Source organism: Podarcis pityusensis (genome assembly GCF_964106645.2).
Source record: "Podarcis pityusensis genome assembly, chromosome: 15".
Lineage (NCBI taxonomy): Eukaryota > Metazoa > Chordata > Lepidosauria > Squamata > Lacertidae > Podarcis > Podarcis pityusensis.
The window spans coordinates 8,711,931-8,737,900 of record NC_138040.1 but is presented as its reverse complement, the minus strand read 5'-3'; the positions used below and the strand labels follow the sequence as shown (position 1 = coordinate 8,737,900).

At 41.4% G+C, this 25,970-nt stretch overlaps 1 protein-coding gene across 2 annotated transcripts in view; it reads right to left on the bottom strand.

The window, feature by feature from the left end:
- NLK (nemo like kinase) overlaps positions 1-25,970 on the bottom strand; it is a 94,769-nt gene that overhangs the window by 26,632 nt on the left and 42,167 nt on the right. For both annotated transcript variants that reach the window (XM_080983049.1, XM_080983048.1), the window contains exons 2-3: positions 14,771-14,900; positions 11,703-11,758 (exon numbers count right to left, since the gene is read on the bottom strand). In XM_080983049.1, the coding sequence (XP_080839175.1) occupies positions 11,703-11,758; positions 14,771-14,900 (186 nt within the window). The remainder of the gene's footprint in view (positions 1-11,702; positions 11,759-14,770; positions 14,901-25,970) is intronic.

The following is a 25,970-nucleotide window of genomic DNA, read 5'->3' as shown; positions in this document are numbered from 1 at the left end:
CGCTCTTGGGACTGATTCTCATGTTGCATTTGTTTTCAGCTTGGTATGGGGAAGTGTTTCTATTTGGTAATGTAGAAGCAATCTAGCCAGCACATTTGTTTTGTCACATTTTTGACACTGCTCAAGAAGATCCACGCGTACAAAAATGATACATGGGATCTGACTCTTGTTCACCCACTTCAGCTTGTATAGCAGTTCAGCCCACTAACTTTCCCCCATGCTCCAGATTTATGTCTTCAAACCTTAGAAATTACAGGAAAGGCACCCGAAACAACTTGCATTAACACGAAGAGCTTCAGTACAGATCTGACTCCTGTGCTTAGTAAGTAGAAGGCTCAGGGGTTGATTGTGGTTTAGCCTGATGATATCGTTGCTGCCGGGCTACTGAGCCATACATACTGCTGCTGAAATGTGCACTTTGTGTAAAGCCCAGCACTCACGCGGTTCAGGCAATTTTTAACCACTCTCAAATGGCATGGCCACTTCAGTATCACTGTACCAAGTAACTCTGCGGTTAGACATACTGTGCTTCTAGATGTGAAACATCACGTAGCTGGCCTGAAGCAATATCCAATGCTCAAGACACTGTGAGTGAAAACCACCACCGGCAGAACGATTGTATCACCCTAGGTCTCTTCATACAAAATTTTTCAAGGAGGCAATCATTAATCAGGGTAGAGCAATTTCAATAATTAAGAAAGAGGATAGATAAATTAAGCTTCCAACTTTCTAATCCATGTACAACCACACATACCAACTGAGCACTATCAAAATTAAAATGGACTTTTAAAATGGAATGTGGCTGCACTACACCTGGGGCATAATCTAAAAATTCTAATCAAGCAGCCCATGTGCCTTTTACACTACAGTATTTATATCTGCTTGTGGGATTGTGAGATTAAGGATTTCTGTTTGGCTGTCTCTATGTTTGTTAATGGACTCTCTATGACACTTTGTAACTGTAGTTCTCTGTACATACTCATGCAAGGGGACTGAGCAAGTTCATTTACCTGAAGACTAAGGTCCCTAAAACTTTCCAGGAGCAAAGGCCAATAGATGCAAGTTAGTACAGTATTTCTACATGACATAGATGGTATCTGGCTGAAAGTCTAAATTGTCATGATACAATTATAAATAGTATTTTATATTATAGTCTTTAACAACAAGAATTGCATATTTCTGTTCCTGGTTGATTCTTTTACAAAGAAAAACTGGTTTGACAGAAGATCATGGCTTCAATTTGTATATGCTTTTATTACATCCAAATATCTGAAGATCAAAGTAATGTTTTGTAAAGAATAAATAAATTTATTTTTTAAAAGATCATTGATTTTTACCGACTCAGTAGAACACAATCCCTTTATTATTTGTGTGTGTGCGTGAGCCCACACACACACTAATACGCTAGCATCTTTTCTCAACAACAATAATAGTATCAGCCCATCCATCTTGCAAGAGGATGGTTTTTTAGTATCTCTCTCTACGGAAATAAAAGCCTTGTCAGGAAAGGCTATTTTATGATAGCACCATAGAGCCCTCAATATAGCTTCCTCTTTCCACACAGATGGACAGAAAAAGGAATAAAATAAAGGGATTCACTTTATCACAAGAGCTCAGTTCCCCTTTGGGCCTTTGATAAATGCACTGGAACCATCAATAGGTGACGTTGGGAGCTCTTGGCTTCCATCAGGCACAAGCAGAAGTACTCATTGCTAAAAAAACAAAACAAAAAACCACCACATACATCTTCAGGTAGTCCTAATCATGTAAACAAGCGACAACAGTGACAAGCTGAAAGCGCCACGCTTTCTAAATGGGTAGCAGGCCACCCTGACAGTTGGCTACAAGTTTAAGCATATCACAGAACCAGAGTGTACATCAAAAGCTCAAATATTAGGGAGCAGGGATCTGTAGCCAGCTGGAATCCTGCCCAGAAGCTCTTTGTATTGCTTGGCTATGCCTATGGTAATGGGGAATGTGCCATCAATGCCAGCTCAGAGATGGATTAACTGGAGGTGGGGGCAGGAGAAGAGATGAAAAAATCCAAAAATAGCTTCTCCAACCGTGCAGGACAAATTGCTAGAACCAATGTATTACGATTAGGGTTAACACCATGGGTGAATGTGAATGAGTGAAAAATAACTGGAATTGTGCTGCCAAACAGATTCTCTTGCAAATAAATAATAATAATAATAAATCACATACACAAACCAAAAACAATTCCCCCCATTTCAAAAGTAAAGACAAACAATGAGCAATATGCAGCTCAGATTTTTAAAAGCTGGATGTAGAGCCCTGTTGTGAAGCTTGACCAAGTGATTAATGAACACGTCAGTGGTGAACACCCCTTGTACTTGTGCAAGCACACAGGCCGACTAAGATCTTCTGCCAACAGCCAGATCATGCAAGCCACAGCTTTGCCCATTTCTCTTTCAAATTCTTGCTGCATTATGGGATGGCATTAAGCTGTGAACATCTCAAAGTTCTAGCCATTAAGTTTTAAACCTTGCATTTCATAATGCCTGACCTAAAGCTTCTCTTCTTTTCTTGTGCCACACTTCTCAATCTCTCCCTCCAGTTCAAATAATTTTATCTCAGACTCTCATCTTTAAGCTGTTCCCTATGCCATCTATCATTATGTTCACGGTGCTTAGAAGAGCAGCCCCTCCTGCAGTTTGCCATATGCCCACCAAGAAGAACAGTAAAATGCAACTAGATACCCTCCTGTCATCTAGCAATAAACTTGATGTTTTCTGATTATGTCTAATTTGGACTGGTAGTGGGACTTCAACACCTCAAGTAGAGTTCCTTTAGCTGGAGATGCTGGGCACAAAACCAGGGACCATTTGCATCCAAATCATGTGCTAAACCAATGAGCCATGCCCCACCATCTTAGTTTTCTTTCCACTACCATTTGTCACCCACCAATCCACCCTCATCCTCACTTGTCAACCCACATCCATTTTACTTCCAATATAAATTAAACCCTCTGGCCTGGCCTTTTAACACCTCTATAGCCCCAAGCAGAACACTGCAAACCTGTGTGCATGGAAGGAGACTAGAAGCAAGCCACCTTGCAAGTTTCATTACTGAGGGTTGCACAGAAATGTGAAGAATTGTTAACACAGAAGTGGCTAAGGTTAGACAACAGTCCACAGAAACGAATGACCTTGGCCTAGTTTATATTTTGACGTTGATTTGCAAGTGTCTTCATTCCACTATCAAGTTTTTAGGGTTGTTGTTTTTAAGTTTACTCAGGCTCTGTGACAATTAAAAATGCCTCTCTGTGAATCAAAGTGTTCCTGCTAGAACTAATTACTATCAAACATGCTAAGCAATGACAGCCCTTTGAAGAAGTAGCTGGAAGTCACCTTACAAAGACCTCAGACTCAAACACCTCATTGTTGTTAGGGAAACCAAGTCTTAGACAATGGGTGAAACTGCAACTGATAACATCCAAAAAACAACATGATGGTACAAGAATCCATTTGGGATCAATACCACCACATTTTTTCAAAAGCACTTACATATTTAAAGCTTATTGAAAATTGTTAGTATTAGAAAACAAAACAACTTAAACGATTAAAAAATCCATTAACTGAAGATGCATTACAAGGAAAGGAAGGCACACATATTTAGTATGTTACAGTGTAGGGGAAGGGTGCAGTTTCTTCTGTCTCTCCATTACAATTTCTTCTAGTAGAATGGAAAGAACGATGAACAACTGAAGCAAAGAAACTGATATATAGATCAACACCAGCTGTTACAACAGGGGTGGGGAACATGTGGCTCTCCAGAGGTTATTGAACTACAACACCTATCATCCCTAGCCACTGCCAATGCTGCCTGGAGCTGATGGAAGTTGGAGTCCCAACAGTATCTAGAGGCCTGCAGGTTCGTCGGCACTGTGTTACAAGAAGCACTAACCAGCAGTTGCCCTACCACCTCTTGTTTCCATTGAACTATATGAAAGAAGGGAAACTTGGGAGGAGGGCAAGGGGAAAAGGAAATGCTTCAGAGACACATTCAGCTGGCATATCTGCCCTCAGCATCTTTCCTGCTGGAGTTCACCTTGACAAAAAGCAGGGGCGCGAAAGAACAAAAGACAGAAGGACAAAGCACTCAACTCATACCCTTGCAAGTGCCTCACATAATATTTGCAGCTCTCTACAATTGCCTCATTTCAAGTTTTATCACGTGGGAGATGCTAAAAAGGGACAAGCCTGCCAATATTTTATTGTATCATATTCATGCCAGAGCTTCAAAACCTAGAAGAGACACACTCACTAAGAAGAGATTGTGTATAGATTGACTTGAAAGGTAATAAAACAGAGATAGCATTGCCTACAGTACATATGTTCATATGTTTATTTATTTTTGTCCTGCTATGATCTCTGGGCAAACGGTTCTTATTTTTGTATTTTTAGCAACAGAGCAAATGGTATGCATCATAATACCAACGCATATAAATAACATGATCACTAAGGAGAAAGAATTATGAAGACTTACAGTGCGCACAATGGAGGGATGAAAGAAGTACGGGGGAACCTCAAAGATCAGTGTTGGAAACTGTGCTTTTTAACTTGTGCATATATATGACTTAAGAGTTGAGAGTGAGAAGTGAGGTACCCAAGTTCACTGATGACACCAATTTGTTTGGAGTGTTAAGAAAGTCCCAGGGTATAGCCTGAAGGCACCTGAGGCCACCAACTTGCTGAAACTAAGGAGGTGACCACCTGGGAACAACACATACACTGCCTTTGGTTCCATGGTGAAAGGAAGGTGGGATATAAACAAAAATAAAAAGGGACTGTGAGGAGTTCCAAAAGGGTATCTCCAAACTGGATGACTGGGCTGTAGTAAAATGGCAAATGTGATTCTGTGTAAGTAAGTGTAAAATGATGAACAGTGGGGCCAAAAAAATCCCTTACTTCCCATATGTGCTTAAGGGGTCTGAACTGGCAGTGACTGACCAAGGAAGGAGATCTTAGGATCTGTGGTGGATAACTCACTGCATATGTTAACTCTGTGTTTGGCAGCTGTGAAAAAAGCTAATTCCATGTTGAGGATTGTTAAGAAAGGATTGAAACTGCCAATGTCATAATGCTGTCATACAAAACTATGGTTACTGTGCTCATTTCTGGAATACTGTGTTCAGTTCTGGTCGCCGCAGCTGAAAAAGGAAATTGTAGAGTTGGAAAGGAACAACCAAAATTATTGTGAGCTCCTGGATTGACTGGAAATTAGCCACTGATTTGCAAAGGGGGGGGGGTAGTTCCTCCTAGACTTGTTTGTAGTATAATGCCACAGTGGGCTGTATCAGTCTTCTCTACTGTGGGCAAATGCTTCTCACAAGTTTCTGAAGTACAACAAAAACCTGTTGGACCTGACATAAGCAAACCATGAAGGAAATAATGAACTTGTTTATTATTGTGCGGGGAGTTGTGCTGTTTCGCCACCTGCAAGCCCAGGGTTTACACTAGCATATGGCCATTAACTTACTACTGGACCTATGGTTGCCACTGACCCTTTTGCTTGGGAGTCCACACTTTGCTACATTTGATGCATCACATTTTGCTGCGTCTGCTTTTTAAGCTCCCACAGCAGCTCTGAGCAAGTTGGGTGGAACGGAGTTGGGACAGAAGCATAAAAAACCCCCAATGGCATTACTTCCAGAATTCAAAGTGTCTAGTTGCCCAAACAGACACAGCTGGAATAGAAGTAGATTCACTTTTTAAAGCAAATAATTTCCTCTACTCCCTTATGCATTCCAACGATCAGAACAGCCACCTCATGAAGCTCTTGACAACCAAAAAAGAATTAGTGACCTTATCTGCTGTTTATTTAAATTTATGAAGGGTGCTTTCACTCTGGTCAAGAGTCTGAAACCCACATAGAACCACCTCCTAAGCGGTAAGATCCTAGCACTATTCCTTTGTACCAGGTTGTGAGTTAATTTCAGTTTACAGTTCCATGTAGTTGGTTTAATCAGCAGGGAAAATGCTTACATTGTCTAATATATACACCTTATTGCAGCTCTTGTTCTCTTTGGACTGTGTTGATGATAACACATGTAGCAACACAGAACTAGCAGTGTTTCAATGTGAACTGTTAAAAGTGAATCCTAATAGTTTCACTTTAGCTACATCACTTGAAGAGTCTTTTAAATGCGATGGAAATGCCTGAACAGATTAAGGTTTTGATCTCTTACGCAAACTAAGATTTAAATAATTAAAACTTGAAAGGGTTTCCCCACCCAACTTGTAAGTTGCGGAAACTGGCATTTCCAATTTTGTACACTGACATGCTTACAACATATCATTGCTCAACTTCCTTGCTCAAGCTCTTAGTGAATGTGGTTAATAAAAGAAAGCCAAGCTTCATTACACCATAGGCACTGCTTTTTTCGTACCATGCCGAAACTAGTTGACAAAGCCAGCTCAATGAAGTGAAAAACAAAAAGGCAGTAAGATGTCAGGGTCTCTGGGAAATGCATTACTTCTATCTGGCTGCCTATTTCCCTACACTAGAAAAAATAAAATAAAAAAATTCTTGCCCAACACCCTATAGACAAGCGTTCGTGACAATACAGGCAGTATTTTATTCATCTGCCTCAGGCAAACATTTGCCTAGAGTGCAGATGGCCAACTGGCAGCTGCTCATGGACTGCGTTCCCCCTGCAAGATGACTTTATAAAGCCCTGAGACCTACCTGCAACCACACAGAGAGGGCCAGGGTAGAAAAGCAACTGGATCCTATGAGTGAGGACAGATCCCATCTTTTCTGTGATGTACAGGATTATAGGAAGCTGCCTTATATTGAATGAAATAAGATGACTGGAAGCATCTCTCCAAGGTTGTAGAGAGCAGCCCTACCTGCAGTTGCAGGATCTAATCAGGGTCCTTTCTGCATGTAAAATGCATGATGTCTGGTGCTCATCCCCTACTAAAACAAAGTCGGTTTACCCTCATCTCTACCCAATCCCTCTGTGGCCTCCCTTTCCTGAATTTTGGGCTTAGCTCCTTAAGTCAGAGATCTGTCTTCTGTTGCTCTGTAAGGCATCATGCACACAGTGCTTTATCAATATAGGTCACCAGCCATAGGCCCCAGAAACCTTCCCAGACACCCACCAGATCCTGCCCACCTCTTCTTTCCCTGCTGGAATTAAGCTTGCCCGATTACAGCACATGGGACATTTTCAGAGGGAGAGAGTGCAGCTGAAGGAAGAAGCAACTCTCTCCCCTCCCCAGCTATTCCACCCCCACCTAAACACACTGAAAACACCTCTCTCACATCATAATTAGGCTTCAAAGAAGCCTTTTTACTAACTACAATAGCCTTTCTTGAAGCTGAATTACAACAGAGTAGAGCAATTTCAAGGGGTTTCCAGCTGTGACTTGCCCACCCCCAAATCCCCCTTCCCTTGTTGCAATTAGGCTTGAGGGGGGAGCCTCCCATATATATAATTAATCAAATGGGTATTTTATAGTACCCGTGACATTTTCTTAAAATTCCAAATCTTTCCCTAGGCTCAAAGGGTGGGGGCTGGGCAAATCATGCTCCATTGGGTTGAAGCTGGTTGTTCATCATATTTGTTTCCTCCTCCCAGGCCCCATAAATTAGAAACTTTCCCGAAAACTTTTGATTTTCATCATGAGTTAAGTGCAACAGAACAATACTTCCATCACCTCAAACCAGCATCTCAAATGGGAGTCAAGCTAGGATGCGGTTATAAGCAATGATTCATAGTGGAGGAGGGTAAAACACCCCAAAGCACACCATCTTTTTAGAAATATTTTCCAGTGTCCATTTTGGGAAAGAACATATCTCTGTACAACAGAGTTTGCATTTTCTACTCACAGGTCCTAGATAAGCTGCACTGGGTAGATCACAGAGGACTCAGGGTAGGCGATCCTTTCTAACATTGTGTAGGGCCCCAGCCATCTGCCTCTATCTAGAGGTAAAAGCAGCTAACCAACAGCAAAATGAGCAGACCTTGCCTTTCTCCAACAAGGGATACCTCAAGCATGCAATGCTGAATCACACTGAGGAACAGGATAACTTCTATATGTGCCCAAAGCATTAAGTATAGCAATGGGTGGGTTTGCCTATATTATCTAGGACTTGTGCCTTTTCAGCATTCTTCTCTAAATGCAGTGTATGTTGCTTGCAAGCGCAGATTATCTCTCTTTCAGTACACCATAAGGTCACGGCTGGAAAAATCCCTGACACCTAGTCTCCAAGCACCAGGACTGCATCTCCATTTTACCCAGTTTTTATAGGGTTGGTTCCTATTTCTTTTGGTGCCAAAGTATTCAGCTGCTAAGAATTCAAATACTGTATCTGATTTTGGCTCCTAGGAATTTGAATATATTTTTAGTCCTTTATAAGGGTTGCCCACTCCCACTTAGAGGGATTTAGCAATTAGGTTTTCAAGGAAATATTAAAAGAGTTATGGCTTTCAACCACTACAATCGGTGTGCCCCAGTAATAAGTTTTGGGTCTAAATGAAAAGAAAAGTTTCACAAGAGCCTGCTTTGTAGTAAAAGTTTGACCTGCAGCAAATCATTTGATCAGCCTCATTCAAACACCTTCTGGCCATTTAATGCAGCCTGCCTGCCTTCTTGCCTTGCACTGCATACTCTTAATAGTGATGTGGACAGTTCCAATAGTCAGGAACATCTGGATGTTTCTTCGCCACCTTGTTTATTGCCACAGTTGTCATCTTATACAAGCTTTTCATCTCCTTCCAAGAAGGGCTTATACAAGCAACATGTGTGTTGTTATTATGTATTTTAAGAAGCAATTTGAGCAATGAGGTTTGCTTCCACACCCATGTCTTTCCCAGTGTTAAGTCTTAAGAGTAAGAGATAAAAGATGACAGAACCAGTAAAGATAAAACTAGTAAATTACTATCAGCTATAAATCACCCAAGCCATTTCTGAGTTCCCCTTTATTACTCTAGTAAAGGAAAGACCCTTGCTCTGAAGAGGTATTGGCTTTAGAAGAGCGTGAATGTCAACAAGTCTGGTCAGAATTGGAGCTGTGGCACTCATATCGTGTGCAGGATTCACTTGTGGTACTGTATTTTTTCTGTGTATAAGATGCTCCCATGTATAAGACGACTCCTCTTTTTTTGGGACTGCAACAATAATTTTTTGGGGGGAAATTGACCAAAGTTGTTGAGTTTTTTGGGGGGGAGGGGGTCACCACCGCCAATCGCTCTACAGCATGCCCACCACTGCAAATCGCACGCATCTCCACAAACACCAATCATCTGCACGCTCGACATCAAAAGCCAAAAGCCCACCAGCCCACTTGACAAATCCACAGACTATTGCACGCATGCCTCACCACTGCCATAAATCACCCGTTCCCCCTCTGCTATCCATGTATAAGACAACTCACAATTTTTGCCTATTATTTCTAAGGAAAAAATATTGTCTTATACATGGAAAAATACAGTTATTGACTATTGTTACAGTCTCAAACCACCATTAAACCCTCCAAACTATGTTTTAATGTATGTGGCACTTTGTCATCAACCTGGCACTCTTAACAGTTCAAAGATTTGTAAAATCTACACAGAAATGAATGCTTTTTTTGGGGGGGGGGAGCACAAATGATATTCAACACTGCTCTGTCTGTCTACTTTGTGTCTTTTACTCACCCAAATAAGACCTGGCAAAGCCTTTTCCAAACGTTTTGCAGCAATTATCTTTTCATCTGCTCTAATGTTTTAAGTGAACTCTAAATATAGTAATAGATTAGCCGGATGAGTCTAGGCAGACTGTTGCCATTAAGATCTTTAGCACTGTAAGCTGGTAAACTCCCTAAGAGGAACAAAAACAATTCTTATTTAAATCACTGTCCTTGGCTAGATGGATACCATCTACAACCTCTTTGAACTGACAAAAGGAATATTAGCAATTTCACTTTCTGAACGATGCAAGTATATAAGAAATAGGGGGGTGAGGTCCTTAGGAATATATCATTTCTACATGCACAGCATATCCACAAATAATGCAAATACAGAAAAAGTTATTGTAGCCAACAAGAAGCAAGGATCATAATTTGTTAATTACATGTCCTCTCAGCCCATATACATTATCTGTTATAAGGCCAAGTTGTTAAGACACCTGGGAGATTTTAATTTGAGGAGCTGAGGATCAAATCTGAGCATTTAGCCCCTCTACACTGGAAGATCCACAAGCCTTTTTTATTGTACCATTTTGAACCTAAAACTTCATATATAAAGCTTGGCGCCAGACTAAATGTGATTACTAAACAAGACCTAATCAAGAATCTCTTGTAGGTTAAAAACCCACACTGATTAGCAGGGGTAGGTGACAGCTGTGTTAGCATGTAAGCATGTGTGAGTGTCAGAATATGAATCTGATCAGTATCTTGGCATCAAAGGTGATGCCACCAAGCAATTTTGTTGCTTAACCACACACACACCCCAACACCACCAAAGGTGGAAGGAGTGAAAAGATAAATGGTTTATCTTCAGTTGCTATTGAGTTTTTAGAAGACAGCAAGAGATCCTGATCACACACTTCTCGTGTCATACGTAGTTGAGCCTTTAAAGGTCAGCAGCGAACAAAAGCCAATTCTTGGCAATGATCTTAACCAGAAGCATCTTATGAACCCAAGATAACCTGCTGCCGAAAACATCTAAAATATAGCCAGAGTACCAACAGTACTGGGTCACTGCCCAAGTAACGTGTCATAGACTGCAAAGCCAGGCAACTACAGACTTATGCTCTGTTACACAATATGAACTAAATAAAAGGTAAAGGGACCCCTGACCATTAGGCCCTGTCGTGGCCGACTCTGGGGTTGCGACGCTCATCTCGCTTTATTGGCCGAGGGAGCCGGTGTAAAACTTCCGGGTCATGTGGCCAGCATGACGAAGCCGCTTCTGGCAAACCAGAGCAGCGCACAGAAATGCCGTCTACCTTCACGCCGGAGCAGTACCTATTTATTTATTTACTTGCACTTTGACGTGCTTTCGAACTGCTAGGTTGGCAGGAGCAGGGACAGAGCAACGGGAGCTCACCTCATTGCGGGGATTCGAACTGCCAACCTTCTGATCAGCAAGTCCTAGGCTCTGTGGTTTAACCCACAGCGCCACCCGCATCCCTATGAACTAAATACCACCCCTTTATTCCATACAGTATTGAAAATCAGAATACTCTTTGGTCATAAGCAAGCATTAAAAGGGTAAAGAAAAAGAAATCTACACTTTGACCGTAACACTTTAAAACCAATGATGATGTAACTAACTCCACTCTGCATGTGCTTCAAGGCACAGTCACATGTTTCAAAACTATTATGTCAGCAATAATACATTACAAAATCATTTATCTGCAGCCATTTTGGGAGAACTCTCCTACACATTTTCAGTAGATAAGGGGGGGGAGTGGGGCACGCTAAGCTCTTACCGATGGGACTAGAATTTATTCACTCATGTTATCTAAAGATGACCACAAATACTTACACTCACACCCGCCTCCCTAACTCCCCCTCTGATCGGCAACCACTTGCCATATGGGCTATGACAGCTGGCCTACCTACCACCTTTCCAGAGGCCAGAAAGCTCAAAGATTAAGAAATTCAAAAGCAGCAGGCATTTTTATAGGCTGGAGTCAAATCAACACCTACCTCATTTAAGACTGTTTATTTAGTGTTTAGGATACATTTCTTCAAAGTAGTCAATGTGTGGTGGCTGGAGTATGTCGAGAGCAGAGAGCACCTACAAAACAAGGGGGAAGCTGATTTGGTTACGTGAAATACACCAGAAATCCTCACTTTAGAGAAGCAACTGTGAAATCAAAGACAAGGCTTTCTTTTCAACTCACAACTACGCTGCCTCCACCTTTATTTGAGGGGAGAGATGCAAAGTTGAGAGGTCTTCACAAAGAAAAAGGGCACTACTGATGTCTGATCAAAGAAAAAAATTGCAGAACTGACGTTTCCAGCAAATGATGGTCCTTGTGGTGCTATGTATGTCATAATCCTTTATGTCTGCTTTATTCAGATTTTCTCAACCCACAGACTCTATATGCACAATATCTTTGCTCATAGCTTCTTAGGCGAGGTCTTCTCCAAAGTCTGCAACTTGATTACACTTAAGTATTTGCAACTTAACTTCCTCCTCTTTGCAACAAATTTACTTCATTTTATTTCAGAGTTTTCATATCCCACCTTTCCTCCAAATGAGAACAAGGTAGCTTCATGGAGACACGGGAAAGGGCCTTCTTGGAGTCTCCTCCAAAATTCCCCCTGCCTAGAAAAGCTAGACGGGCTCCCTCCTGGTACTTCTGCTGGCAGGTGAAGATCTTTTTCCCAACAGGATTTTGGGAACTGACTGCTTTTAATAAACACCATGCTGTTTTTATTGTAATTATTTGTATGTTTTAACAGATTTTATACATGTATATAGTTTTAATTCTAGTAATGTTTGATTTTTTATGATTGGTTTTTCTATGTTTTTACTGATTGTTGGCTTTATCTGTTTTTATCTGTAAGCTGCCTTGAGTCCCATCAGAGGAAAAAAGGGTATAAACAACAACAACAACAACAAGCAGCAATGTACCTGGTAATGAAAAATATATAATATATAATAAAACCATAATTCCATTACAATTCCAATCAGCATCAGAATCATCAAGTTTCAAAGACTTGGATAAATATTTTGACCTGTCATCTAAATACCTCTAATGTGGAGGATTGTCATCTCTCAATCAGGAGGAAGCGCCTTAAATTGGGTGCCACCACCAAAAATGCCCCATCTTTTATGACTGTCCTGCCCACCACACTAGCTGGCAGGGACACAAGCAGGGACTTTCAGACAGATCTTAGGGCTTGGAAAACCAGGTACGAGAGAAGGTGTCCTGCCAAGTATTTAGGTCCCAGGCCATCTAGGATTTTACAGACTGACATCAACCCCTTGTGTTGGGCCTGGTAGCTTACCAGCTGTCAGTGCAGTGCCTTCAGAGATATGACCCTGTCGGGCTGCACCCACTAACTAGCAGGCAGCAGAATCTTGCAGCAGCTGCTTTCGTGGGAAGTGCCACATGGAATGCACTGTAATATGGGAAATCTATGGAAAGTTATCAAGAGCATAGATGGCTGATACTGGTCTGGGAATGGCTGCAGCTGACGAACAAACTGTAGATGGGCACAGGTGCTCCTCACCATTGTGGTAGCTTGGCCTCCAGTGGCAGCTTGGACTACAAACCTGCTCTTTCCAAAGAGTGCTATTCCACCTGAACTGAATACAGCAGGTATTCTGGTGAGTTTTGTTCGTCCTTATAGTAAGGCATTTGAATACCGTTTGGGGTTACCAGATTATTTCGAGTTATGCTCCCTCCATTTGAAAATACTAATATGATGATGCCTACTTTTGGGAATGACTGAATGCAAGCATTCTTTGCACAGATTAAAATATCACAAAGCTAGGAGATTTCAGGAAGAATGCTGAAGGTTTGCAAAGCCCTTGGAGTAAGGAATAATGGCCTGCCAGACCTTCACCCCCTATTTCTTCTCCACCATGATTAACCAGTTTGTCAACAAAAAAAATGTTTTCCGTTTAGGTGGTAATCCTAGTCAGTCTCAGTCATGATTAATGTGGTGACAGCAAGCTCTTGATCTTGGCTAGTGTGTGTGAGGGTGCATGTTGCCAAGGAGTGGCTCCACATTTGTCAACTGTGATTCACAGAGCACCAGAGCTGCATCTGCACCAGCTCTTACATCTGGCAATCTCACTCAACACAAATGAAGTGTACAAGTTCTCTATGGCAATTGCACAGATATAAGAGGCTGCTTTTCACTAATGGGTAGTGTATTTTGTGAAAGTTTGTAGGAGAGAAAACTTCTGTTTGGTTATGCTCTGCATTATTAATGTAAATAATCACACTATATCAATCTCCTCCCATCCCTGCCTATAAGTGGCAGTTGATGATCCAATAAAATAGGAATACGTGCAGAGCTTTACAAGCTAAGGTTTGCAGGAAATGCAGCTCACTCCTTCCCGCCCCCGCCCCCAAAATAAGGCATCTTCATGTTAATGGTGTTTTTATTTCTATAGGTTCCTATGATTTCTATTACACCAAAAGTCTAGAATGTATTGCTGAAGTCTCTGGTTCCCCTTTTTGTCTCTTGATTTAATATATCTAACCTGTTTTTTGTAGTGGCTTTGTTCATGCTCGATTTTGCATTTAACAAATAAACAAGAAGGTAAAAAGTTTTACACACAGTCCCTACTGGTTAAAAAGTCAACAAAAATATCGCCACTGGTAACATAATTAGGCACCTTGCTCAGAAAAAGCTTAAAGTAATGATTTCAGAGTCATTACCGAGACACTAATATTGGCTTTATTCCTCTCCTAAAGGTGGGAGAGAAGAGACTGGGTGTAATATGCCATTTGCACACTTCGATGGGGGCATTTGCTACTTGCCATAAATGAGGAAGCCAGTCAAGTCTAATTCAACTGCTTTTTGCCTGATAGCAAAGGCGTGACCATAGTCCTTAAAAAAAACCTGCCTCATTGGGGCGGAGGAAGGGGGTGCGGTGGGTGTGGGTCGCCCCAGGTGTCACCACTGAGGGGGGTGACACTCACCGTGGGGCCTGCAGCACGTCCAAGCCATCCACACTGCCCAAACAGTCCACCCAGGCACCCGAGCAGCTTCCTCTGCCGCTGTGCCCCATTGGTATTTGAATTTTATATTGAAGTTCATGTAAAGAAAGCTGCAGGCCACTTACATTGTCATGCTTAAAAAAACACAACATCTTCAATTCACGGAAGACCCTTTTGCAAGAGACCAGATTTTGGAAGACGTTGGGCATCTTTTTGAGTGCAACTCTCTTTCCATCTCGCGGATCTGTTACTGACCTGAAGAAGAGGAGAAGAAGATTAAGCATATAATCTGACTTTAAACAAACAAGTTCTTTCATTCCACCCCAAGAATACCTATGCTAAAAAAAAATAAATCAAGATGAATCTGGATGCTCAAAGCAGAAAATCAAGAGAGGCATGTAGAATTCTTAAACAAGTCTCGCTGCATTTTATTCTGTATACAAAGTGAATTCAATCCACGCTTCAGGCAACTCTGCATGTTATTCAGCAATGAGATTACTATGCATTCAAGTCCTCGCGTCTTCCATCAGTAAAACTATTCACCTCAACTGTACACTACTATTTAATGTCTGGTCAATAAATGGCAGTATGTGATTACTTACATTTTCTTCTCTTTAATTACTCTATTAGTTCTAGGACACCTTTCCCATTACAAGACTTTTCAATATTAAATTGCCACAGTACATTGCTTTTCAACATTGCCTGCTAACAAGATTAATTTTGTATGAAACTATTGAAAAAAGTTGCTCCCTTGACATCAAATTAGACCATAGTGCATATCTTCTGGTGGGGTGTTCTACATGCAGTTTCTGGTCTACATTGTGAGGGAAGGCCAGGGGAAGACACTGAATCCCTTGTCTTCCTTGATACTTCATGGCAGCTAATGTCCCCCCATGCAAAACATAGTAAAATCCTACCTATCTGCAATGATTACAAAATATTTCAGGAAGAGGATAGACACTAATATATGGCTTGCTACTTCCAAGAACTATATGAAATGGCCCGAGACAAGAAAGCCACCCAACTCCTAATTCAGGCTAGCTATGCTGGATTTACACCAAGTCCATCTAGCTCAATCCAGTGTGATACTTTTCTGCAGGAAAAAATCTATTTTGTAAGTTCATTATTAACAATGAACAACATCAACTTCAAATACAGTGTTAGACAAGATCCTAAATTACACCACTCTCTAGGGCAGGTTTGCTGTTTTGGGACTACAACTCCCATCATCTCTATCTAGGAGGACCAGTGGGAATTGTAGTCCATACATAGCTTGAGACCCCAGTTTTTGGGAAAACCTGCTCTAGGGCATCAGAAAATTTTCTGACGAAGGCTGAAAATTTTCCAAAATAACTACCTTAATTTGCACAGGAAAATTTCCCAGAAAACCCACACCCCTGAGCTTGGGTACTGTCCACAGTGATTGGCAGCAGTTCTCCAGGGTTTCTAGTAAGAGCAGGGGTCAGCAAACTTTTTCAGCAGGAGGTCGGTCCACTGTCCCTCAGACCTTATGGGGGGGCTGGACTTTATTTGGGGTGTGTGTGGGAGAAATGAACGAATTCCTATGCCCCACAAATAACCCAGAGATACATTTGAAATAAAAGGACACATTCTACTTATGTAAAAACACTCTTGATTCCTGGACCGTCCGCGGGCTGGATTGAGAAGGCGATTGGACCAGATACGGCCTCCGTGCCTTAGTTTGCCTACCCATGGGTAAGAGTCTGGAGAGGCAGAGGATAGAACCTGGGATTTCCTGCCAGCAAAGCCTGTGCTTTATAAATATTGAGAAAAACAGCCGTTTGCTCATATGTGTACCAAAGATGAGACACGCACAAATGTCAGCAAGTGCCACATTTTATACTCAGGTTCCCCCTTGATAACCAAATCCGCATGTGAATATATTTGCATATGAAAACTGATTCGGAAGCATGCCTTTTCATCCAGGTATCTAGAAGCTAATGCTTAACACATTTGAAATATTTTTCTCTCCAAAAATCTGAGGGCTAGCTTCCCCAAAAGTTTTTTGTAATACTTCTCCACCAATATACAGATGTAGATTAGCAATTTGTGTGCAGCAAGTGCCATACTCGAAGTTATGAAAAACTCCAAGCTCTACAAAGAATAGTTATGTACTGATGAAAGAAGACATCTGATTACTTAAACTGGGATAATTTCAACATGTGAGAACTAGTGCCTGTACTTTCTAAATAGCAGTTCCATGTTTAAACAGTAACTTAACACACTTTCCCCCCCAAATGGTTTAATGTTGGGGTTATCTTACATAAATGAAGTTATTTCTTTAAAACAAACAAGCACAAAATCACTCTTCTTTCACATTTTGAACAGACACAAAACCTGCTCCCCAAATATAGGGCTGTAGTTTGTTAATATTGTAAAGTTAACACAAAATCACAAAGCAACATTTCTTTTAATTATTCATTCTAAGACCAACCATGCTTGTAGCTGGAGCAATATAACCTAATGAATGTGAATGGCAGTGCAGTAATTTCATGCCATGTTGAGCTTGTTCTCTCTTAACTCGGGGTAGCAGCTGCTTTGGTTCAGCACAAATAGTACCAGAAAACAGATAAGTGCTGAAGCCTGTTACACAGGAATGCTTTTATTTTCTTTGTTGCTGAAAAGGCTTGCTGTGCTGAGCTCTTCGGCCAGTTATCTCCATCTGTATGAGCTAATGAGTTACAGGCGGTAAAGATAACAGCCAGTTCTGACAGCACCTTTCACTGCCTCATTTTTGAAAGAGGTCATTCTAACAAGTCTAAACAGGGCAGTTTCTTTAAAAGTTAAAGAGTTCTACAACATAAATGTGACTATTAGACTGCTAATAATACCAGACTGTGCGTCTTATGAGGGAGGGGGGACAGAGAGAAGAAAATGACTGACTTTTTAGAGCACAGAAAATTAATTTGAGCAGCACTCAAGGGGCAAAAAAGTAACATGACTCCTGAAAGGCTAATTGGTTTGCAGTGGCATGAGCTTTTGTAGGCAACAGGCTGAATCATCATATGCTCATATATCTGCCATGACACACTGAAGCCTACGGAAGCTCAGGCTACATGACTATTTATACAGCATCATCAATTGGCCTTTTACAGAATAACATAAGCAAAAGGTCAGACTCAGGCCCCTGTACAGAAGACTCTACAATATGAATTTCGACAGAGAAGAGGAAAGATAACAGAAGTAGTGGGACAAAGGCACTGGGGAAGTAGACGTGCCAATTTCAAACCAAAACATTCCTGGGGAAAGGTGGATTTTGAGGTTTTTAACTATACATTTCAGAATACTAGTCATGATGTTCTGCAGCAGCAAGAAAGCCAAGGGCTGCAACACATTAAGTTAAATCCTGATCACAATCCCACCTGTTTCAGGCTTCTGAGACAGGTAAAACTGTGGGAAAAATAGGGATGATGAGATGGGAATAACCTGTTTATTTATTTATGAAAAATATTATGAAGAGCAATTTTTGCAATCATATCACACCTTTCAGCAAATAGCATTCCCTTTGTTCCCTTCAGAGTTCCCTCTGCTCTCCCTCCTACATTTCAACACCATATGTATTAAACATTTTAACTACAGTGTTTAACCATACACAGTAAAATTAGGACATAGTATCAAAAGATTAATCTTCTTAGTATAAGCTCCTCATCATGATGTGAATATAAAAATGTTACAAAAGAAACCTGCTGTGCCATAAACATGCAGGTGTGAAGAGGAATACAACAAAAAGGAATAAGGAACAGCGTCCACAAAGAGATCACACTCACATTGACCTACATAAGAAAGGCTAAAGCAGTGAGAGAGACAGGGAGAATGTTCATCTAGTTGCTGCAAAACACATTAGTTGAAAACTAAAGGAGGAGGAGTTCACAACAGACCATAAGGCATGCAGATTCTTAGACTTAAGCAATGTGCCTGAGCACCAGCTTCCTATTTAGAGTTCTAGGATGTTTCAAAGCTTGCTTTACGCAGATGCAGACACATACCATATTTATGCAAATCTAATGTGCTATTGAATCTAATGCACACCTTGATTTTCAAAAGGTTGAAACCGAAAAAGTATTTGCTGGCGAATATAAATGCGCCATAAAATCTAATGCACACCCTAATTTTTGTAATGTAATTTGGCCAAAAAAGTGTGCATTACATTCAAGTAAATACGGTATGTGTGACTACGTGGAAGCCATAAATAACTATTTGTTCATTGTATGCCAAACTGGTTACTGAGCCTATATTTAACTGAGCAGAAAGCATGAGAGAGAAAAATGCAGTGTTTTGATTCCATAGCCCCACAAAAGGAGTGGTGGGACCTTTTTCTCTGCCCATAATTTAGAAATATGAAGTCTAAAAATACTTTTGGAGCTCCAAATTTTATAAAGTCAGAAAAAGAACCTTATATTAAGGCAAAAGTATGGAAAATAGTTCTTATAAACCACCTTGGCAAAGTTTCTCAAGTATTCTGGGTTTTACTCTTTTCCAAACAGTAAAATTATAATTCTGTAAAAATAATAAGCATTTGGAAAGCTCCAAAATCCATATTCAGAAAACAAGTTTTTTTATTTCTGTTTTTAAAGTTTACTTGGTAGCTACAGTGTCTTGCATATTGATAAGAATTCCAATACTTAGTAAAGTGAGAGAGTTTTTGGCTCCAGGGGCCTGCAGGCCAACTATGACAGGTGGCGGGCAGGGCAACCCACCTCCAATTCTTTCATCCTGCAACATTGGGGGTTGAAAGGGGAAGCGTGTGAAAGGGCTTTGCAATCCTCCCTGCAATCCTCCCTATAGAAACTGCTTCCCTTTAACCAAGCCACATTCCCAACACCCATCAACTGAATAACTGGGAACCTACTTTAAGCTCCCCAATGTTCCATTGAAGCCCCCCACTTACCCACCCCACACCTGGGGTGTTATGTAGGATGTTAGGTAAGGCAGATGGGCATGGCTCCCCCCACCCAAAAGTGCAAAGGTCTGGTGGGCCATGCTTATCCTGAAGGCCAGAAGTTTCCCATCCTTGAATTAGATCTACCAAAGTGGATAATCCATTCCACCAATGCAGACCAGTCAGTATGCCCATTTATGAAGTATTCAGGCTATTTATCAGCCACTTCTGAGCTGTTGGGAACCAGAGCCACTTTCCTGTGTTCAGTGTTGATAATTCTTGCAGCCAACAAACTTTTCAGTAACTTCACATAACATCCCAAGTCTTCTTCCACAACATATAAGAGCAAAGTTCATTTAACTGTTACTTGAAAGGTTACTTCTGTAATTTATCAATCTCTGAGTACAAGAGCACCACATATAAAGAAAACCTCACATTATCATTGTCACATTTCCTTCGTCTGAAAGTTCAATGAGAGCACAGAAAGGAAACCAAATATGCCTCCTCTAGAGGACATACAGTACATGATAATATCCTTGTTTATTCTGGCTTCATCTCCTCATTTAGATACATACATTGCTACCTTTAGAATCACATGCAACCAGTAAGCATGGACTGGAGGAATGAGGAGAAATATTTACCTAATATCATATCAACCTTATTTGACCAACAGTAATAACAGTGAGGGACGCGGGTGGCGCTGTGAGTAAAACCTCAGCGCCTAGGACTTGCCGATCGCATGGTCGGTGGTTCGAATCCCCGCAGCGGGGTGAGCTCCCATCGTTCAGTCCCAGCTCCTGCCCACCTAGCAGTTCGAAAGCACCCTTAAGTGCAAGTAGATAAATAGGTACCGCTTTATAGCAGGAAGGTAAACGGCGTTTCCGTGTCCTGCTCTGGTGCCGGTTTGTCGGAGCAGCGTCGTCACGCTCGCCACGTGACCCGGAAGTGTCTGCGGACAGCGCTGGCTCCCGGCCTCTAGAGTGAGATGAGCGCACAACCCTAGAGTCTGTCAAGACTGGCCCGTACGGGCAGGGGTACCTTTACCTTTTAATAACAGTGATTAGTTAGCTGTTAAATCATCTATCAGTGCTAAGCTATCTTGAGGAGAGGCTGCCCATCTAGTATCATTCAAGAAAAAAATACTACCTCCAACATAAGCAGTAGGCATAAACTATTAATGCATTTCAATATGCATGTAACTACAGCTTTCACTAAGGCATGCAAGGCTGAAGAGTATCAGCATGGTCTAATTACTGCACAAAGTTCAATTTGTCTTCAGCAGATAAGCAATCACATTTGGGAGTAGCAATTTCTCTTTTGTCTTGGTAGTTTAACAGTCAGTGAGTAACGTAAGTAGTGCACTCCCAGGAATAACTACTATGTGCCAAATTTCGCAGTACCGTATTTTTCGCACCATAGGACGCACCGGACAATAGGACGCACCTTGTTTTAGAGGGGGGAGAACAAGAAAAAAAAATTCTCCCCCTCTCTGCCCAGCGCCCCTTCAGCGAAGCGGCAGGAGACGCTGCGCAGAAAGGGGGAAAATTTCCCCCCTCTTGTTTTCCCGCTCTAAAACAAGGTGCCGTTTAAGGTGCGTTCAGGCGGCTACCTTGGAAGCCTGGAGAGCGAGAGGGGTCGGTGCACACTGACCCCTCTCGCTCTCCAGGCTTCAGGTTCCTTTCGACCTGCTCTTTGGGGCTGGTGGGGGGAAGCCCACCACCAGCCCCAAAGAGCAGGTCAGGGAGCAGCGGAAAGGCGCAGCGGAGAGGCTGCTGCCATAGTCACGCATCACCTCTCCAGCTGGGAGAGGGTCGTGGGGCTATGGCTTCTTTAGCTCCGCACGCGCTCTCCCGGCTGGAGAGGTGGCGCGCGGCTAAAGAGGCTCCTGCCATAGCCACGCGTCACCTCTCCAGCCGGGAGAGAGTCGCGGGGCTATGGCGTCTTCGCTCCATAGGACACACACACATTTCCCCTTCGTTTTTGAAGGGGGAAAAGTGCATCCTATAGAGCGAAAAATACGGTATATGCATACTGAACAGTCACAACAATTTTTCTATTATTTCAGCCAGAACCTAGTCCTTAAAAGAAAGAAAAAAGTGCATGTAAAACCTATTTCCTGGAAATGTAAAGTTAGGACAAGTGTGCAATTTAGATGTACCACTGAGACCCCAAATACAATCAGATTCTCTAAGTGTGTTTAGGATCTTGCTCTTAATCAGGTTTAAAAGCGGTAGCACAGATTATCGCAAGTGTGTCTGCATGCACAGTGCATGTGTGTGTGTGTGTGTGTGTGTGTGTATGCAAGAGAGGCCTAGAAGCATGAACTAGGCCTAGGAGAAACACTGTTAATAAAGCCTGATAAAACTACCGGTACCAATCCCAACAACAATTCTGTATGTTCTGTTCTGCTTGAAGCATTCAGATTTTTATCTGTAGTTTTGCAAGCATTAATGTATTTGAGGAAAGTATTTACATACTGTCCCCATGCTGCCACACTTGGGAGACAGTTCAAAAGAGTTCCTATTGAGACATTTAATAGCTAATGCATTGCAACAGTACTTTAACAGCTTCAGTTGTGGATTTCTAATCCTGAGCCCTGAACTGACAGCTTGCCACATGAACACAGCATACAGTGCAAAAAAATAAAAACCCAGCAAAGTATTGTACGTAGGTGAGAGAGAGAAATGGAGAAAAGGCATTCCTCAACGAAGTCACAAAATGCATACAGAGTTGGTTACTGAACCATTTAAAAAGGCTTGGTCAACTGACAAACTAAACAGTGAATCTCTGACCAGTATTTTTAAACCATTAACTTTATTAGAACAAAAGAGGTACTTTAATAATCAGCCAGCTTGATGCTTGTGCTGTTATAAAAACAAATATATGCAAACATAGCCAATGAAGTGTACCCTGGCTATATTGAAAAATGACACCATCTAGTACACCTAGAATTATTCATCAATTTCCACACTCCACAGTGGATCAGTCAATCAAGTTTCAGAAAACAATCATGGGCAGAGTTGACACAAACTCCAATACTGTATTATGTTTCTTTCATATTAAATAGAAGTGGTTTCTCAAAGTAAGTGAGATCTAGTCTCCCTCCACTGCTGTATCCAGACTAAGTTCTTCTCACAGTTACACAGGAATCTTTCATATACATTCTAGAACTCCAAAAATAAAGAACATAAGAACCTGCTGGATCAGGTAAATGGTTCACCTGGTCAAGCATTCTCTTCTCACAGTGACCAAACAGATACAACAAAACTGGAGTGTAAGATGCCCAGCCTCCAGGCCAGCTCCCCAAAATATAGCCCCTCCCCACAGAAGAATGAAGAGGTTCCTCTTTTACACAAAAATATGGGGTGAGGGCTTTTCTCTATAGCAGGAATAAAGAACATCCTTGGCCTTCTAGATGCTGCAGACTCCAAATCCCATCAATTCCAGCCTGCATAGCCAATGGAAAACATTGAAGTCATCCTGCAGAATCAGACCAAAGGTCCACAGACTCCTGCTCTCAACAGTAGCCAGAGAGATGCTTCCAGCATGTCCAAAAACAGGGCAGGAGAGCAGCAACCCTCTGCAGTTTGACCCCACCAACTGGTATTCAGAGGTAACCTGTCTCTAGACATGGAGTTTCAATTTGGTTAATAGCTACTGTGAACCGCCCTGAGATCTATGGGTATAGGACAGTATACAAATCTGAATCTGAATAAGAATAAGAAAGCCTTATCTTGTTCTATGACTTTGTCTAATCACCTTCTAAAACTATCTGGAAGATCAAAAATAGTCCCTCAGTCCTAGAAAGATGTACAGTATTTAAATATGCACATATTACATTAGTATCCTTGGGCAGCTGAAGCATCTGACAAGTCACAGCATTCTAGGATACATACCAGCAGCAAAGGAGTGATAGAGGGGAATGGGTATGTGGCACTGGCAAGAGAGCTGGCAAGAGTCATTGCCAAGTACATACCATTTTTATGTGGTGAAACAATCAATTGTTAGGCCATAAATTCTGGGCTACAGATCTACGCATCCTTACAGACAATGAAGGGAGGGAGATGGGTCTGAAATTGCTAGCTACAAACATCATGTATCATTATTTTGGATAAGGTTGGTAATTTAGAAGCAGAGCAGCACCATTTAATTTTATTTTTTTAAATACACCATTTGGAAAACATTTGTAAGATGAAACATTAAAAAATTAGGTATGGGTATGCTAAAAACATGTACACAAACACACAAATGATTACTGCATGGAAAAGGTCTGTGTAACATGCAGTCACAACAAGCCTACCAGTGCTGAAAATGACCCAGGCATGTGCCTGACTGTATGCACGCACAGTATAAACGTGTGGATGTGTGCATTTGCATCTTCTGGTGCAAAAAAGTCCCCCCCCCCAGGGTGCTTTGCAAGGCAGAAGAGTCCATTAAGGCTACATGCAGCTACAGTATAAAGGCCTGTTTACCCCTCCTTCACATGTGCTCCTGCTGCACACTTTACAAGCATGCCCCCAGACTCTGTAGTGCCAAGCCATGCATGGTCTTGGCTGACCTATGGTCCATGGACAAGGCATGCCACCCACTTTGGCAAGAGCTAGAAAGGAATGAGCAGAAAGACACATGGAGAGCAGTTCCAAACAAAGCCCCCTACTCTGACGCAGAGCAGTAGCACTTGTGCTGTGCTTCTGTAAAACTGAAGTATTCACATGCAATGAACCGTGCTATGAACAGGTGAGGAGCCTTTGTCATATTAGAATTAACAGCCTGTGTCCAGTAGGATAACAAGACTTTCCAGAATGACAAAATAATTTAGGGAGGGGGAATCTCAGGCTTGAATTTCAGTGCACCTCCTCCTCCATCTGGCCTTCTGCAATCTCCTTATGGCTCTGATATATCAGCCTATCCAAAAGCCATGGGAAGCTTCAGCCAAGCTGAAGGTTCAAAAGGTAAGATGAAGCTGATGGACAGAAGGCCAACTTGTAAGCAAGGATATGTGTGTGCCCAGATACTAGAATGAAACCTCTTTTGTGGATAATAGTGCATTTGTATTCATGGAAGAGAGTGACAAGTGGCCAAGTAAAACTTTGAAAGAGTGAGTCTTAGTTAGAGGGTATTTATTCTATTTCTCATTTAATAAATTACATGTACATTTATACTACTAAATTTAAGGTAAAAACACGTATGTTGTAACAGATACAAAAGCAGCTTTAAAATGTACTTCCTGCTCTAAAGCCCAATGGAAAAATCAATAATGTTTCTATATTTGTGGGTTAGACAAAAAAAAAAACCCAAACAAACCACGCTCATAGCAACTTTCTGCTGATATGAGGGAAGGCCAGGTGACATAAAGGTTTTGAAGATTTGATGTCCAAAATACATTTCATACTGGGTAGCTTTTTTGAATCACAGCACAGACTAATAATAATAATAAGATTCAGTAACTACAGCACAACCATAGTAATGTATCTGTGCAAGTGGTGACTTGATATTTTAATGATCCATAATAAAGGAAGTTAGTAATAATAATTTGACTTCCCTTTTAAGAGAGAAAGTCCCTTAGTCAGTTTTTCAGAGATCTGCCTTCCTGTTAAACAGTATACAGTAAGTCATAAGGTGACAGTTTTATTGGTAAGCACATAATTTTTTAAGGCTCACACAGTAGACTGTCACGGTGATACAAATTTCTGTTCATTGTCATTTGAATTTTAAAGTTGTGCTTTAAACATTTGATGTCTGACATTGGGCTTTATGTAATTTGATTGCTGTTAATTCTTAACAATTTTATGTTTCAACCTGTGGTCTTAAAACAATATCAGCCACCCATGGGTGTAGCCGGGATTTATGTTAGGGGGGCAGGATTACTGGGGAGAGGCAGAACCCAGCTCTCTGTGACACGGTTTGCCAGTTTTTAAAGTATTTTTATTTATTTACTTGATTTAGAAAGGAAAGCTGCCCCCCACCCCTCTTGCCTACACCCATGCTATCACTAGCGATGTGGGGGAATATGGGATGAAACAGCTGTAAGGTGCTCAATGGAAGAGAAGAATCTTTGCCATTTGCTTAAAGACAGAAAGAGATTATTATTATTATTATTATTATTATTATTATTATTATTTATTTATACCCCGACCTTCTGTCCAGGCTTCCCCAGCCACCCTGGGAGGCTTCCAACAAAATATTAAAAGACCGTAATGCATCAAACATTAAAAGCTTCCCTAAGCTAAGTGCATTGTGGAAGAAAAATTCAGAAATCAGTTGCTGCTGTAGAGAAAAGCTCACATTCACCAACTTAACCCCAGACAGAGGTGGGACACAGTTCAGGGCCTCCCATCCCCAAAGATCTTAGTGGTCAGGCACTCTCAAAAGGCAGCAAGTGGTCACAGATGCACAGAAGTGGTCATCACACGAACATGGTAAGT